This window comes from Nerophis ophidion, linkage group LG10 (genome assembly GCF_033978795.1).
Source record: "Nerophis ophidion isolate RoL-2023_Sa linkage group LG10, RoL_Noph_v1.0, whole genome shotgun sequence".
Classification (NCBI taxonomy): Eukaryota; Metazoa; Chordata; class Actinopteri; order Syngnathiformes; family Syngnathidae; genus Nerophis; species Nerophis ophidion.
Window position 1 is genome coordinate 47,185,779 of NC_084620.1, and position 18,922 is coordinate 47,204,700.

Here is an 18,922-nt window from a genome sequence, read left to right on the forward strand (position 1 = left end):
ATTTGTGTGTACCGTTACACCCCTACGATATAGTCATTTTCTATATAGCACAGAGACAAACCCGCGATATATCGAGTATATAGATAAATCGCCCAGCCCTACTATGTATCATTCTGACCTTTCTTTTTTGTGAATAAATGTACTGGCCAGCAGTGGAGAACATGGAGTCATTTCTGCTCCAGAACATATTTTGCTTTATTCATTATTGACGTATTTCTTGCAAATTTATGCCGTACATTTTTTTATGAGATTTTCAGTTAATTTTCAAATATATTATTAAACCCATTTTTTAATTTTTTTATTTTACTCTCAATGTTTGTCTATTTGTTTGATTTTCTCTTCTACTGATACCAAATAGCATTATTTTTGTTCGACTGAGATTCACAGAGTCTGTTTTTGTCAAACCATCTCTTTAATGTATTCCTTTCTGTTGTTATTTGTGTTTGCTATTGGTGTGTTCTGTCTCGAAGAAAAAATGCAGACATGGTATTGTGTGTTTACCTGGCACCAGCTGCTGTCATCGGTGGTCATCTCTTCAGTGTTTGCTAACCTTCACTTCCCGTACTTTTCTTCCCGGGTTTTGGGGAAAGCGATGTAAAAACTCTCGCAGGTAGAGCAAGTCCAATGCTGCACAACAGGGCAATTATATACACACGTCGAAAAACTAACATCAGTGATAGTGGGGTGTATTGAGAATGGTGATGATGAGGAATACAGGGCACTGGTGGAGGACTTTGTCACATGGTGTGGAAAGAACCACCTCCAGCTTAATGTGACAAAGACCAAGGAGCTGGTTGTGGACCTGGGAAGGATGAGGAGTACTTCAGCGACCCCTGTTTGCATATGGGGGGTGGATGTGGACATGGTTGAGGATTATAAATACCTCAGTGTACACATGGACAACAAGCTGAATGGGTCAAAACACGCTGAGGCCCTCTACAAGAAGGGACAGAGCCGCCTCTACTTCCTCAGGAGGCTAGGATCCTTCAACGTCTGTACAAAGATGTTGAAGATGTTCTACGAGTCGGTGGTGGCGGGCGCCTTATTGTACGTCATGGCTTGCTGGGGCAGCGGGCTAAGAGTGAGGGACAAAAACAGACTGGACAAGTTGGTAGAGAAGGACAGTAACGTGGTGGGAGTGGAGCTAGACTCTCTGGCGGTGGTGTCAGAGAGTAAAAGTCTAGCAAAACTCCTAACCATTATGGACAACACCTCCCACCAACTACACTCGGACCTTGCGGAGAGAATGAGCACTTTCAGTGGGAGGCTCAGACAACACGGAACGACACAGGAGGTCCTTCATACCGACAGCCATCAGACTGTATAATACATATGTTCCTTGACTGCACTTAAAATTAGAATATATTTATACTATTCATATATTATATATATAATATATGTAATATATTATTGTCTATTGTGAGCAAACTGTGGTGCTGAATTTCCCCCAGGGATCAATAAAGTACTTTCTGTTCTATTCTATTCTATCAGCTCAAAGTTGTTAGTCGTCATGGTGCCCTGTGCCTTTTGACCAGGGGTGCCCACACCTTTTCTGCAGGCGAGTTACTTTTCAATTGACCAAGTCGAGGGGATCTACCTAATTCATATATATGATTTATATTTATTCATGAAAGAGTAGAGATGTCAGCTAATGGCTTTTTTTGCTGATATCCCATATTCCGATATTGACCAACTCTTAATTACCGATTCTGATATCAACAGATACCGATACATACAGTCGTGGAATTAGCACATAATTATGCCTAATTTTGTTGTGATGCCCCGCCTGATGCATTAAACAATGTAATACAGTTTTCCAATATAAATCAACTCAAGTTATGGGGGGAAAAATGCCAACACGGCACTGCCATATTTATTATTGAAGTCACAAAGTGCATTATTTTTTTTAAACTTGCCTCAAAACAGCAGCTTGGATTTTGGGACATGCTCTCCATGAGAGAGCATGAGGAGCTTAAGGTAGGAGGGTAGCTGGGGGGGAGGTGTATATTGTAGCGTCCCGGAAGAGTTAGTGCTGTTGTGTTTATGTTGTGTTGCGGTGCGGATGTTCTCCCGAAATGTGTTTGTCATTCTTGTTTGGTGTGGCTTCACAGTGTGGCGCATTTTGTAACAGCGTTAAAGTTGTTTATACGGCCACCCTCAACGTGACCTGTATGGCTGTTGACCAAGTATGCCTTGCATTCACTTGTGTGTGTGAAAAGCCGTTGATATTATGTGATTGGGCCGGCACGCAATGGCAATTTCTGAAAATGGTTAATGTATGATCAGTGTTTGAGCTCGTCACTCAGGCTGTTCCATGTTCCATAGACTGAGACACAAAAACTTTTCCCTTGTAAGTGCTAAAAGGGTGTTTATATTTTGCCGTTCCTCTGAGGTTATGCCCCAGATCTCTTTCTATCAAAAACATTGAATATTTGCAGGCGACTGCTTTGAACATTGCTTTAAACATGATAAGCCCTGTCAAATATTCTACCAAATCAAGAAATTTTAACATTTTTGACCTTAAAAATAAGCAATTTTTGTGCTCCTTCAACCCCACATCATGGATCATTCTAACTGCTCGTTTTTATAAGATTATTAAGGAATGTTTGTTGGTTTTATAATTATGTCATTTAACTTCACAAACGGACGGATTATTTGTCAATAATACGTTTCCACCCACATGTAAGCCACTCGCGTGATTCCATACCGTTCTAATTTGTTCAATAGAACGTTATGATTAAATGCTAAATGGGTTATACTTGTACAGCGCTTTTCTACCTTCAAGGAACTATTTCCACATTCACCCATTCACACACACATTCACACACTGATGGCGGGAGCTGCCATGCAAGGCCCTAACCAGGAACCATCAGGAGCGAGTGGGGTGTAACGGTACACAAAAGTTTGCACAATGGAGTCTGCATTTATAATAAACACACTGATTAAATGGCACGGGGCGTTCAAGTTCCTCCGTTACTCCGCTTGCCATTCCCACGCTGTGCAAACAACTTTTTTTTTTTTTTTTCTTCATAAATCAGACCGAAGATCACGCATGTGCCGAACCAAAGATATTGATCCGAACGGATCACGGAACAATGTTGATCCGTTGCACCACTAGTGCCTCGGTGTGCATTTTTTTACAAAACGTGCGCTACTTGATATGTCCGTGTCGCTCGGTACACCTCCGAACCGAACCCAAACCCTTGTACCGAATTGGTTCAATACAAATACGCGTACCGTTACACTCCTAGGAGCGAGGGTGAAGTGTCTTGCTCAAGGACACAACGGACGTGAGGAGGTTGGTAGAAGGGGGGGATGGAACCAGGAACCCTCTGGTTGCTGGCACGGCCACTCTCCCAACCGCGCCACGCCGTCCTCTTAAATAGTAATAATTAATAGTGTCAAATTCTTTTTTAAATCGATAAATAATAATAATTAATAATGAATTAGATTTATATAGCGCTTTTCCATCAACTAGATACCCAAAGCTCTCACTAGTACTATTATTTTTGTAATATTTTTGAAAATCGCGGCAGTATTGACACAGCTCTTTTGCCAGTTTTAGATAAATTAATGACCTTTGCCAATTTCATTTTTTTGGGGAATGCACCAGTTTGGAATGATAAATTGAATATGTACCGTAATTTTCGGAGTATAAGACGCTCCGGAGTATAAGTCACACCTGCCGAAAATGCACAATAAAGAAGAATAAAAGCATATATAAGTCGCACTGGAGTATAAGTCGCATTTTGGGGGGAATTTTCATTTGATAAAACCCAACACCAAGAATAGACATTTGAAAGGCTATTTATAATAAATAAAGAATAGTGAACAACAGGCTGAATAAGTGTACGTTATATGACACATAAATAACCAACTGAGAAAGTGCCTGGTATGTTAATGTCACATATTATGGTAAGAGTCATTCAAATAACTATAACATATAGAACATGCTATACGTTTACCAAACAATCTGTCACTCCTAATCTCTAAATCCCATGAAATATTATACGTCTAGTCTCTTACGTGAATGATCTAAATAATATTATTTGATATTTTACGGTAATGTGTTAATAATTTCACACATAAGTCGCTCCTGAGTATAAGTCGCACCGCTGGCCAAACTATGAAAAAAAACTGCGACTTATAGTCCGAAAAATACGGTAAGTTAGTGGTATTGAAATTTCATGTATGACACTTTTTAATCATGTCATATCCAACCCTTGATAGTCAGTGGAGGTTTTGTTTCTAAATTCCTGCACAACACTTATGATCTCCAGTTCATCAACTGGTTTTAAAAACATTGTATGTGGATTTGATTTATAAGAGGATCCTCCACTCTCATCAGTTATTTTAAAATCAGGGATTTTACTTGCAAGCTCCTTTCCTATGATGGCAGAAAACTCAGAATTTATGGGCAGCAGCATTCATGTCAAACATCTCTACAAACCTGGGGTCATTATTTCCTTTGTATAGTTTTTAATTTTTTTCCCAGCAATACACCTTCTTAGCTGTTCTTACAATATTGGTACATTTATTTGTTTACGTTTTATATTTGCTTTCTGCTTCTTCTGGTTTTTTTTCCATAAAAACTCTCTGTATATTCCTTTGAATGTTCTCGTTCACCCAGGTCGTCGTCATCTCAGGGCGTTCAATCGTTCGCAACTGGACTGTTTGATTTGTCTCGGAAGACGTTTTGCAGCTCATCAGAATAGGCTTCATCAATTCAGAGATTGTTTTGCCACACAATACCTCAATGCTAACGAGGGGATTTTACACTTCAACTACCGTCGTTGGCTTTGACTGCCAGGATTGTCATTTGCATTAAAACAGTTGCTTTTCTGATTACATTAGGGCGAAACCATCCATGCTCGGAATCTTTCTGTGTGGAGTTTGCATGTTCTCCCCGTGAATGCGTGGGTTCCCTCCGGGTACTCCGGCTTCCTCCCACCTCCAAAGACATGCACCTGGGGGTAGGTTGATTGGCAACACTAAATTGGCCCTAGTGTGTGAATGTGAGCGTGAATGTTGTCTGTCTATCTGTGTTGGCCCTGCGATGAGGTGGCGACTTGTCCAGGGTGTACCCCGCCTTCCGCCCGATTGTAGCTGAGATAGGCGCCAGCGCCCCCCGTGACCCCAAAAGGGAATAAGCGGTAGAAAAAGGATGGATGGATGGATAAATATAAATGGAATACAATGATTTGCAAATCCTTTTCAACCCATATTCAATTGAATGTACTACAAAGACAAGATATTTGATGTTCAAACTCATAAACTTGAGTTTTTTTTGGCAAATAATAATTAACTTAGAATTTCATGGCTGTAACATGTGCCAAAGTAGTTGGGAAAGGGCATGTTCACCCCTGTGTTACATCACATTTCTTTTAACAACACTCAATAAACGTTTGGGAACTGAGGAAACTAATTGTTGAAGCTTTGAAAGTGGAATTCTTTCCCATTCTTGTTTTATGTACAGCTTCAGTCGTTCAACAGTCCGGGGTCTCCGCTGTCGTATTTTACGCTTCATTATGCGCCACACATTTTCAATGGGAAACAGGTCTGGACTGCAGGCGGGCCAGGAAAGTACCCGCACTCTTTTTTTACGAAGCCACGCTGTTGTAACACGTGCTGAATGTGGCTTGGCATTGTTTTGTTGAAATAAGCAGGGGCATCCATGAAAAAGACGGCCCTTAGATGGCAGCATATGTTGTTCCAAAACCTGTATGTACCTTTCAGCATTAATGGTGCCTTCACAGATGTGTAAGTTACCCATGCCTTGGGCACTAATGCACCCCTATACCACCATAGATGCTGGCTTTTGAACTTTGCGTCTGACAGTCTGGATGGTTCGCTTCCCCTTTGGTCCGGAAGACACGATGTCAAATATTTCCAAAACAATTTGAAATGGGGACTCGTCAGACCACAGAACACTTTTCCACTTTGCATCAGTCCATCTTAGATGATCTCGGGCCCAGAGAAGCCGGCGGCGTTTCTGGATGTTGTTGATAAATGGCTTTCGCTTTGCATAGTAGAGCTTTAGCTTGCACTTACAGGTGTAGCGACAAACTGTATTTAGTGACAGTGGTTTTCTGAAATGTTCCTGAGCCCATGTGATGACATCCTTTTAAAGATTGATGTCGGTTTTTGATACAGTGCCGTCTGAGGGATCGAAGGTCACGGTCATTCAATGTTGGTTTCTGGCCATGCCGCTTACGTGGAGTGATTGCTCCAGATTCTCTGAACCTTTTGATGATATTATGGGCCGTAGATGTTGAAATCCCTAAATATCTTGCAATTGCACTTTGAGAAACAGTGTTCTTAAACTGTTTGACTATTTGCTCACGCAGTTGTGAACAAAGGGGTGTACATCTCCCCATCCTTTCTTGTGAAAGACTGAGCATTTTTTGGGAAGCTGTTTTTATACCCAATCATGGCACCCACCTGTTCCCAATTAGCCTGCACAGCTGTGGTATGTTCCAAATAAGTGTTTGATGAGCATTCCTCAACTTTATCAGTATTTATTGCCACCTTTCCCAACTTCTTTGTCACGTATTACTGGCATGAAATTCTAAAGTTAATGATTATTTGCACACATTTTTTTTTTATCAGTTTGAACATCAAATATGTTGTCTTTAAAGGATAATCAACTGAATATGGGTTGAAAATGATTTGCAAATCATTGTATTCCGTTTATATTTACATCTAACACAATTTCCCAACTCATATGGAAACGGGGTTTGTATTGACATCTATTAATGACAGCCATGTCAATGTATGCATGTTCGAAATAAATTGATACCCCACTTTACTGATGCATGTCTTTTACCTCTATTAATGTGTGAATTGTTTTCTGTTTTACAGCTATTGCTGGCTTCCCACCTATGGACGAAGACCTTAGAATATCTCGGTATTCTGCCAAGAAGTACAGCATGTCAGTTGTAAGCGAGGACCGTAAAGGACATTTCAAGGAGGTAGCACTCCATAGTCTGAGCGCTACAGATGGACCATCTGTCAAGCCATACAGTTCCACCAGGAGAGCCAATTACAGAATTCAGCAAGGAGCTGTTTTTTCTGGAAACATTTTGAGCTTTGGCTGCTCTGCGTGTAAAGATGATTCTACATACAGTCCTAATGATCTCCTAAAACACTTTCAGGCGGTCCACAATGGGATGTTGCCGACTTACCCTTGTGACCTGTGTTGCTTTGTCACACATGAGTTTTCCGTCCTTCAACGCCATCGCATTGAGCACAAGAACACTTTAGTCACATGCGAGCTCTGCTCTGATGACGTGCAATATTCTCTGCTGTTGCTAACGAGACATTACATCATGTGTCACAGTCGTGACGGAAAGTTTCACTGTGACTGGTGTGAGTTCACAACTGTGGACGCTGGGACTTTTGTCCAGCACATCCATCATCATAAGGAGAGTACCTGGAAATGTTCCAAATGTAGACATGTTAGCCTGACTAAAGCGGATTACCAAAAGCATCTAAAAGTGCACAAGATGACGGTTCCCCGCATTTGTCAAATCTGTGGATATCGCGCAACAACAATCAAGCAGCTCAAAGGACACACCTCCACTTCTCACAAGGAAGCCTTAGAGCGAACAAATCATCGGAAGACTTCACAAGATAGCGTCACTACCGTACGCTCCTCTCCAACCAGGATATCAAAGTTATGTGGTCTTAATGGGAATAGTACAAATAAACCGGAGATTGTTGCTGGGTCACCATGGACAGGCGACAACAATTGTGGCAAAGCATCTTTTACTGCGGAGAAACCCACACATGCGATGATCCAGCAAAATGAGAGTTCAACAAGTTCAGACTGTGGATCTCCAACCCGTCCGAATGCTTTAACAGTATTAAGGGTGAAGAATAAAATATCTCTTCCCCCAAACTGTACGACAAAAATGATGGGATTTAAGATGGTTGACGGGAAAAAACATATAGTTCTCAAAGTAATACCAACATCAAAGCAGGACATGCCCAGTCAAGACAATTCATCAGTTGAAAGTCTGGACACATCCGTTGTAAATTCTGCATTTGATAAAAGTGAAAACTCGGCTGGCAAAACCTCAGCATCATATAGCTCGGCCGTTTTACCAATAAGTGGATCTTCCATACTAACAGAAGACATTGTGGCAGTTAAGGTTAAAGTTGAGGATGAAGAAGCATCAGTTTGCACATTTGATCCTCCTCTTCACGGTGAATATGCAGGAAAACAAAGTACTTTTACTGTAAACGGTTCTTCAACATCAAACCATGAAGCATCATACCCAACGTCAAATAATGTAAATCATGTCGGCAGCCCAAATTCCCAAAGAAAGACAACTTTCTCCGACATACACATGTTAGACAGTAAGTCAACTTCTTGCACTACATCGAGAAGTGGCTTTAAAGCCTCTAATACCTGTGCCGGAAAGTTCTCCAATAGTCCTTCAAATGTCTCTCAGGAGTTACTGAATGATAAACCAACTTGCATTCATGCAGAGACTAGTGGAGGTGCGGATGAAAGTGGAATTCCTCAGACGGGAAATGATACATTTATTGAGGAACGCAAAGACACCTCTACCGATATTACAGTAGATTCCGGCCAATGTGCACCAAGCACTGTGAGTACCAGGACTAAACACTGTAATCAAAATTGTGAGACGCAATTGGTAAATTTGGCTATGCCGTCAGAGATGTCGTCATCTACGATATTGGAATGTGGCTCGCTCGCACAAAATTCTCTAAACCACAAAGTATTCGATTTTCACAACTATTCCAAAGAAGCCTTTAGTACCTCAATCACCTCACGTCAGAGGAGTAGTAGCATGTCTGAAGTCACAGCAGAGCAAGAAAGTTCTAGCAGTTCTAGCTCGGCTGGGTCTTCAGCGACTTTGGAGGATGGTCACATTGGAGAAGATGCTGATGACTCACCATTTGGTGATGAAAACTCAGAGTTGGTGCTAAAAGATTTTAATGTTATAAAGATTGAGGAGGAAATTGTTCCCGTGTCTTCTGGAACAAAGACTAGATCACCCGCTCTGGGCGATGTTGAGGATCTCGATGAGGAACAAGATGAACCTTTTGTATGTAATGATTCCTCTGAACCAACACAAGCTACTCCACAAGTTTTTCAGAAAGTGCTAATGAATGATCAACGTGCCATGCCAAAGCAGCTCCAGGCCACTGCAGGTTTTAAGCTTATTACTAATTTTGTAAGTCCTCAAATCAATGTATCATATATGAAGTCTGGGCTTTCAACATCAAACAAATCTACTGGGGGAACTGTTCCCCCAAAAGGAAGAAGAATAGGGACTTTAATGGCGAGAGGTAATGAAAAAGGCACAGCACTCATTTCTGGCGTCAGCCCTTCTCCAAATCATTACCTCATCAATAGCCCCATCCTTGCCAGTGCAGCACCTGATAATTCCACGGACAACTTAGCTCATACTCAATCCACCTGCTACTTGGTTCCTAGGTCGGTTCCTTTAGTTCAGGCCACAAGAAGTGCAGCCCTCAAGCTGGCTAATGCTAAACAGCCACTGAACCTCAAATCGGTCCTGGCCATGCAACCGAGTCATTTGCAAAACGGTCACCAAGCATTTTTGCTACGGTACGCCTCTCCGTCAAAGTCGGGCATACTTGTCAACGATCAAGAAGTGAGTCAGCCACGCCAAACCAGTGAAAGAAATGGAAACAAGATTATATTTAAAATTGTCAGTCCAACAACAGGCCTGTTTCAAGGTACCCCTTCCACCTCAAGTGGTCACCCTATTTTTTGGGCCACCACGCCGCCAAGTCATTGTTTTCTTATGTCTTCAAACAAAACAAACGCAAATGCCTCTGACAGTCTAAAAAAGACCATCAGCGTGCACAATCTATCAGAAAACACTGTCAAGGACGTCGTACCCGGTCAGTTGACTGCAGGGGTGCAACCAGAGGAAGCCGACAAGCCAATACTCGCCCCAAGGCCAATTAGACCTCCAAGTCAAAGAAAAAGGCGCAGGAAACCATTATTTGATGAGCTTCCGACAACAGGGCATAAGGCAAGAAGGCTTACACACAAAGTACAAACTGAGAAAGACTCTATTGTGTTGTGGAATCCTCCGGCAAAAGCAGTTGAAAGAACCTTAAGACTCGCCCCGTTCAGCTGTCGACAGGAAATCAAATGCCCCCGTCGAGATCAACCTGTCGTGGTGCTCAATCATCCCGACGCCGACATTCCCGAAGTGGCCAACATTATGAAGGTCGTTCACAGACATAAAGGCGCCGTTGCAAAGGTGTTGCTGTCTCAGAAAACAACGGAAGCCCTATCTGAGCTTGGCGCTCGGGAGGAAAGGACCTCGACCAGCAAAAGGGATCACCCGAGACCAGTTGAGAGTCTTGTCCGAGAACGTTTCCTCCTCAGACTAAAACTGAGGAAAAAAAGCAAAAAGAAATATGAAGTCATGAAACGCTTATCAGGTGGGAGACAACAATCGGTGTTTGAGTGTTGGTTCTGTGGTCGCCTGTTCAACAGCCAAGAAGATTGGATTGGACATGGTCAGCGACATCTCATGGAAGCAACGAGAGACTGGAATCAACTTTTTTGAAAGTTTTCTATCATATTTCAATGGTCCAAACAGTTAAAAACTCGTAGTTATAACATAGTTGTATATATTTTTATCCTTTCACTATGATATTTTATTTTCTCTGTATGTTTTATTCGGGAAATAGTTATTTCATTGGTGCTTTTTTTAGACAATGATGTTGGCATGACGGCAGTCATGCACAGGTCACTTAACTGTGAATATGGTACACTGTAATTTATTAAGTTTTGTTAAAACCCTTTGCTTAACTTTCCTCTTGTGTTAGCTTTCTGTTACCATCGCTTACGTTAATGGGTTGGTTTTGACCCATGTCTTAAAGGCCTACTGAAACCCACTACTACCGACCACGCAGTCTGATAGTTTATATATCAATGATGAAATATTAACATTGCAACACATGCCAATACGGCCGGTTTAGTTTACTAAATTGCAATTTTAAATTTCCCGCGGAGTTTCTTGTTGAAAACGTAGCGGAATGATGACGCGTGCGCGTGACGTCACGGACTGTCAGGAAATATTAGCTCAGCACCAGTTACGGCTAAAAGTCGTCTCTTTTCATCGCATAATTACACAATTTGCACATCTGTGTTGCTGAATCTTTTGCAATTTGTTCAATTAATTATGGAGACTATAAAGAACAATGCTGTTGGTGGAAAGCGATGTATTGCAGCTGCCTTTAGCACCGAGACACAGCCGGTGTTTCTTTGTTTTTAAAGGGGAACATTATCACAATTTCAAAAGGGTTGAAACCAATAAAAATCAGTTCCCAGTGGCATATTTTATTTTTCAAAGTTTTTTTCAAAATTGTATCCATCATGAAATATCCTGAAAAAAGGCTTTAAAGTGCCTGATTTTCGCTATCTGTAAATCCACCCGTCCATTTTCCTGTGACGTCACTGCGTGACACCAATACAAACAAACATGGCGGATAGAACAGCAAGATATAGCGACATTAGCTGGGATTCAGACTCGGATTTCAGCGGATTAAGCGATTCAACTGATTACGCATGTATTGAAACCTATGGTTGGAATGTGAAGGCAGATAGCGAAAACGAAATTGAAGAAGAAACTAAAGCTATTGAGCGAATAGCTACTGAAGCTATTCGGCGATCGCCTTCTAACCAACGATTGCATCTTTTGACCACTGGAGCAATTTAAATCCGTCGATTGGTAAGTGTTTGTTTGGCATTAAATGTGGGTGGAGGGAAAGGCTGGATGCAAATATAGCTACAAATGTACATACAGCTAGCCTAAATAGCATGTTAGCATCGATTAGCTGGCAGTCATGCTGTGACCAAATATGTCTGATTAGCACATAAGTCAATAACATCAACAAACTCACCTTTGTGATTTCGTTGACTTTATCCTTGTAAATGCATCTGCTTTGAGTGTCGCAGGATATCCACACATTCTTGCCATGTCTGCCATGTTAGCTCCACGTAAGACAACTTGAATCCATCTCTGATGGTGTTGTTACACCCACCGACAACACACCGACGAGGCATGATGTCTCCAAGGTACGGAAATTGCTTCCCATTGTAACGTCACGGGTGAAAGGTCATCGCTCCGACAGCGAACAATTGAAAGGAGTTTAAATCGCCAAATTCACCCTTTTAGAGTTCGGAAATCGGATAAAAAAACATATGGTCTTTTTTCTGCAACATCAAGGTATACATTGACGCTTACGTAGGTCTGGTGATAATGTTCCCCTTTAATACAGAGCGGTCAGGCGAACATGTTTCTCTGCATCAACCAGCATGTGGAAAATTGTGATAATCTTACCGGAGACATCATTGGATTATTTGTCCTCCTGCAGTAGCTGTTTAAAAGGCAGCTGTGAGCTTGGCTCCTCGGCTTCTCTCTGAGACACTGCATGTTCACCGCAGCCATCCGACCTCGAGGTATGTCTTTACAATGTCACTAAAACACTATTTAAACAATAAGCAGATAAGGGATCTTCCAGAATTATCCTAGTAAATGTGTGTAATTACATCTGAAACGCTCACACTGCCGGAGCCGTCACTTTTTATTTTATTTTATTTTTTTCTAGTCCTTCGCTATCAATATCATCATCCACGATTCTTTCATCTTCGCTCAAATTAATGGGGAAATTGTCGTTTCCTAGGTTCGAATAGCTCTTGCTGCTGGTGGCTCCCATTATAAACAATGTGAGGACGTGAGGAGCCCTCACACTTGTGACGTCATCGTCTGCGACTACCGGTAAAGGCGAGGCTTTTTTATCAGCTCCAAAAGTTGCAAACTTTATCGTCGGTTATGTACTAAATCCTTTCAGCAAAAATATGGCAATATCGCAAAATGATCAAGTATGACACATAGAATGGACCTGCTATCCCTTTTTTAAATAAGAAAATCTCATTTCAGTAGGCCTTTAAATCTGCTGTAAAATCCACTAAAAACTATCCAATTTATTTCTCATCTAATGGTTACCTTGTTAGGCTTCCTTATCCATGAAAATATTGGTTTTGATATTTTTGGTGTGTGCCATTGGGCCTTTTTTTTTGTCAGTACACCCCTCGATTTCAATTCAAAAATAGTAAAATTAACCTCAAGATAATCGTATAAATAAATAAAAGGTCTTTGTGTTACCTAACGATTACTGAGAGGTATTAAATCAAATCAACTTTATTTATAAAGCACATTTGAAATTTACCACAGGAGTCGCCAAAGAGCTGTACAATGGGCAGGTTAAAAGATAATACGAGAACCGGGCAAACAACACAACACAAACAGAACATGATGAAAAAAAATAAAATAAAACATAAAAACAGGTTCACATTAGGTGTATAATGGGGCGCCATTGCAGGGTGGATATCACTCAGTGTTAAAAGCCAAGGAATAAAAGTATGTTTTTAAGAGAGATTTAAAAACAGGAAGAGAGGAGGCTTGTCTAACACTCAGAAGTAGGTCGTTAGAACACTTCTCTTAAAAAATATGTTTCATCTCTTTTTGTTATTTTAATAATGTTACACTGAATTGACCTCACATGTCTGGACATGCTGGCAGAGGAGCTGGCTGTCCGTGTGTTCAGTTTTGGCTCTAACTATTGTTTTTAATAAGCTTATTTTTTATAAGTGGGTCAAAACCGACGCCAAAGTCAAAATTTCAACCAGAGCATTTTAAAATTTAGTGGGGTTAAAAAAAAAAAAGTTTTATTTTGTTGAAATAAAGGTTCCTGACAAAGTCAAAAAGCCTTGATGCAAAAAAATAAGTTATTTTATGCATTTAAAAACTAAAAGGGATCGATGCCAACCCTAACACAAGACGAAGGTTACAAAGTGTGTGCGGGGGAGGGGGGGGTAGTTGTCATTTCTCAGGTCTGCTTTGTAGATTTTGCTCATTGCTTTAGTGTAGTCCAGGGGTCACCAACCTTTTTGAAACCAAGAGCTACTTCTTGGGTACTGATTAATGCGAAGGGCTACCAGTTTGATACACACTTTGATACCCAATTTGCTCAATTAACCTTTTATAAATAAATCTGTCTGTCATTCCGTCGTACATTTTTTTCCTTTACAGAAGGTTTTTTTGTAGAGAATAAATGATGAACAACTTGATTGAATGGTTTAAAAGAGAAGAAAACAAGGAAAAAAAATAGAATACATTTTTTAAACATAGTTCATCTTCAATTTCGACTCTTTTAAATTCAAAATTCAACCGAAAAAAAGAAGAGAAAAACTAGCTCATTCGAATCTTTTTGAAAATAATTGAAAAAATAATTTATGGAACATCATTAGTAATTTTTCCTGATTAAGATTAATTTTAGAATTTTAATGACATCTTTTAAATAGGTTAAAATCCAATCTGCACTTTGTTAGAATATATAACAAATTGGACCAAGCTATATTTCTAACAAAGACAAATCATTATTTCTTCTACATTTTCCAGAACAATTTTTTTTTTAAGAAATTCTAAAGATTTTCTAGATTACCCATAATATTTGTTTTGGATTTTAATCATAATAAGTTTGAAGAAATATTTCACAAATATTCTTTGTCGAAAACACAGAAGCTAAAATGAATAATTTAATTAAAATGTATCTATTATTCTTTACAATAAAAAAAAAATACTTGAACATTGATTTAAATTGTCAGGAAAGAAGAGGAAGGAATTTAAAAGGTATATGTGTTTTAAAAATCCTAAAATCATTTATAAGGTTGTAATTTTTTCTCTAAAATTGTCTTTCTGAAAGTTATAAGAAGCAAAGTTAAAAAATAAATGAATTTATTTAAACAAGTGAAGACCAAGTCTTTAAAATATTTTCTTGGATTTTCAAATTCTATTTGAGTTTCGTCTCTCTTAGAATTAAAAATGTCGAGCAAAGCAAGACCAGCTTGCTAGTAAATAAATAAAATTTAAAAAATAGAGGTAAGTGCTACTATTTGAGCTATTTTTAGAACAGGCTACTCATCTGGTCCTCACGGGCTACCTGGCGCCCGCGGGCACCGCGTTGGTGACCCCTGGTGTAGTCCAAAGTGTTGAAATACTTTATCATCACAAAATATGTTTTTATGTGTATCTTTATTTTGTTTTTATGGCGAATGAATGATTTCACGAAGTTTAACATGGCGACCATATTTGAACAAGTAGTTTACAGTTTCCTTGTCCTGCTTTTGCAAATAGACAGTTTCCATAGACCGCTATGGCAAACATGTAACACTAACAGGGATGCTCACTTGTACTTGAATACAAAACCCATTGTACACCCTATGCAATTTCCACAAAAATGAATACCAAACATTGTTGTCAACCACTCAAGCTCTTGCTTTTTTTCCCTGTTTTTATTGGTTTTTATGCACACAAAATGTTTACTCAAAAAGTCAGTTGAAGTTTTTGGAATGTTTTTTTTGTCTTTTAACTGTGGTGGAACACGCACTCCTTGTAGCTTGTTTTTGATTGCAATTACTTTTGAAAAGTAACTATTTGACTGATAGTTCTGAACAAATGTGATTATTTCCCAGAAAAAGTCATGTTTGCAGACAGAACGCTGATTCGTTAGGTAAGTGCAAAAAGTGTGCCCCGATTTAGAATGATACACAAGCCTGCAGCTTTAGAGCTAGGAATTAAGGTTTTTATGATTCTGATTCTATTTTCGGTTCTGTTTAACAATTCGGTTCTGTATCGATTCAGGTTGATTAGAATCAACATTGTTTAGTTGAGAGAAAACATCAGTGCATAAACACATCAGCAGGGTCCAATGTCTCATGGGGTACCAGGGCTCAGAAGTCTTCAGATATTGTGTAAATATATATATATATATATGTGTATATATATATTTATATGTATATATACATATATGTATATATACAGTGGGGCAAAAAAGTATTTAGTCAGCCACCGATTGTGCAAGTTCTCCCACTTAAAATGATGACAAAGGTCTGTAATATTCATCATAGGTACACTTCAACTGTGAGAGACAGAATGTGGAGAAAAAAAATCAGGAATTCACATTGTAGGAATTTTAAAGAATTTATTGGTAAATTATGGTGGAAAATAAGTATTTGGTCAACCATTCAAAGCTCTCACTGATGGAAGGAGGTTTTGGCTGAAAATCTCACGATACATGGCCCCATTCATTCTTTCCTTAACACGGATCAATCGTCCTGTCCCCTTAGCAGAAAAACAGCCCCAAAGCATGATGTTTCCACCCCCATGCTTCACAGTAGGTATGGTGTTCTTGGGATGCAACTCAGTATTCTTCTTCCTCCAAACACGACGAGTTGAGTTTATACCAAAATGGATACATGGATGATACAGCAGAGGATTGGGAGAATGTCATGTGGTCGGATGAAACCAAAATACAACTTTTAAAAAATAGAACTTGGAAAAATCCAGGAATTACGATCTATAATTTTTTAACAATTTATTCGTGTGATACAGCTGAAAATAAGTATTTGAACACCTGTCTATCAGCTAGAATTCTGACCCTCAAAGACCTGTTAGTCCGCCTTTAAAAGTCCTCCTCCACTCCACTGTATTATCCTGAATCAGATGCACCTGTGTGAGGTTGTTAGCTGCATAAAGACACCTGTCCACCCCATACAATCAGTAAGACCCAAACATTCAGCATGGCTAAGAGCAAAGAGCTGTCCAAAGACACCAGAGACAAAATGGTACAACTCCACAAGGATGGAAAGGGCTACGGAGAAATTGCCAAGCAGCTTGGTGAAAAAAGGTCCACTGTTGGAGCAATCATTCACCTACCATGAAACTTTCAGACCCCTCCATGATTTCTAAGTGGGAGAACTTGCAAAATAGCAGAGTGTTCAAATACTTATTTTCTTCACTGTGTGTGTGTGTGTGTGTGTGTGTGTGTGTGTGTGTGTGTGTGTGTGTGTGTGTGTGTGTGTGTGTGTGTGTGTGTGTGTGTGTGTGTGTGTGTGTGAGAGTGTGTATATATATATATATATGTGTGCATACAAACCCCGTTTCCATATGAGTTGGGAAATTGTGTTAGATGTAAATATAAACGGAATACAATGATTTGCAAATAATTTTCAACCCATATTCAGTTGAATGCACTACAAAGTTGTATATTTGATGTTCAAACTCTTAAACTTAATTTTTTTTTGCAAATAATTAGCTTAAAATTTCTTGGCTGCAACACGTGCCAAAGTAGTTGGGAAAGGGCATGTTCACCACTGTGTTACATCACCTTTTCTTTTAACAACACTCAATAAACGTTTGGGAACTGAGGAAACTAATTGTTGAAGCTTTGAAAGTGAAACTCTTTCCCATTCTTGTTTTATGTAGAGCTTCAGTCGTTCAACAGGGGTCTCCGCTGTCGTATTTTACGCTTCATAATGCGCCACACATTTTCGATGGGAGACAGTTCTGGACTACAGGCAGGCCAGAAAAGTACCTGCACTCGTTTTTAACGAAGCCATGCTGTTGTAACACATGGCTTGGCATTGTCTTGCTGAAATAAGCAGGGGCGTCCATGATAACGTTGCTTGGATGACAACATATGTTGCTCCAAAACCTGTATGGACCTTTCAGCATTAATGGTTCCTTCACAGATGTGTAAGTTACCCATGCCTTGGGCACTAATACACCTCCATACCATCACAGATGTTGGCTTTTGAACTTCGCGCCTATAACTATCCAAATGGTTATTTTCCTCTTTGTTCCGGAGGACACCACGTCCTCTGTTTTCAAATATAATTTGAAATGTGGACTCTTTAGACCACAGAACACTTTTCCACTTTGCATCAGTCCATCTTAGATAAGCTCAGGCCCAGCGAAGCCAGCGGCATTTCTGGATGTTGTTGATAAATGGCTTTCGCTTTGCATAGTACAGTTTTAACTTGCACTTACAGATGTAGCAACCAACTGTAGTTACTGACAGTGGTTTTATGAAGTGTTCCTGAGCCCATGTGGTGATTTTCTTCCCACACTGATGTCTGTTTTTGATGCAGTACCGCCTGAGGGATCAAAGGTCCGTAATATCATCGCTTACGTGCAGTGATTTCTCCAAATTCTCTGAACCTTTTGATGATTTTACGGACCGTAGATGGTAAAATCCCTAAATTCCTTGCAATAGCTTGTTGAGAAATGTTCTAAAACTGTTCGACAATTTGCTTCCAAATTGGTGACCCTCGCCCCATCCTTGTTTGTGAATTACTGAGCATTTCATGGAAGCTGCTTTTATACCCAATCATGGCACCCACCTGTTCCCAATTAGCCTGCACAGCTGTGGGATGTTCCAAAATAGTGTTTGATGAGTATTTCTCAACTTTATCAGTATCTATTACCACCTTTCCCAACTTCTTTGTCACGTGTTGCTGGCATCAAATTTTAAAGTTATGATTTTCCCCCCCAAAAAATTTATCAGTTTGAACATTAAATATGTTGTCTTTGTAGCATATTCAACTGAATATGGGTTGAAAATGATTTGCAAACCATTGTATTCCGTTTATATTTACAACTCATATGGAAACGGGGTTTGTACATATATATGTGTGTGTGTGTATGTATGTATATATATATATATATATATATATATATATATACACACACATATACATACACACACAGACGGGCAGCACGGTGGAGAGGGGTTAATGCGTCTGTCTCACAATACAAAGGTCTTGAATAGTCCAAGGTTCAATCCCGGGCTCGGGATCTTTCTGTGTGGAGTTTGCATGTCCTCACTGTGAATGCGTGGGTTCCCTCCGGGTACTCCGGCTTCCTCCCACTTCCAAAGACATGCACCTGGGGATAGGTTGATTGGCAACACTAAATTGGCCCTAGTGTGTGAATGTGAGTGTGAATGTTGTCTGTCTATCTGTATTGGCCCTGCGATGAGGTGGCGACTTGTCCAGGGT

At 39.9% G+C, this 18,922-nt stretch overlaps 1 protein-coding gene across 1 annotated transcript in view; it reads left to right on the plus strand.

The window, feature by feature from the left end:
• si:ch211-214e3.5 (zinc finger protein 518A) overlaps window positions 1–15,353 on the plus strand; it is a 33,168-nt gene extending 17,815 nt beyond the window's left edge. The window contains exon 2 of the mRNA XM_061913950.1: window positions 6,862–15,353. Coding sequence (XP_061769934.1) covers window positions 6,882–10,583 — 3,702 coding nt within the window. The 5' untranslated portion in view covers window positions 6,862–6,881 and the 3' untranslated portion in view covers window positions 10,584–15,353. The remainder of the gene's footprint in view (window positions 1–6,861) is intronic.
• Window positions 15,354–18,922: the final 3,569 nt, after the last annotated feature.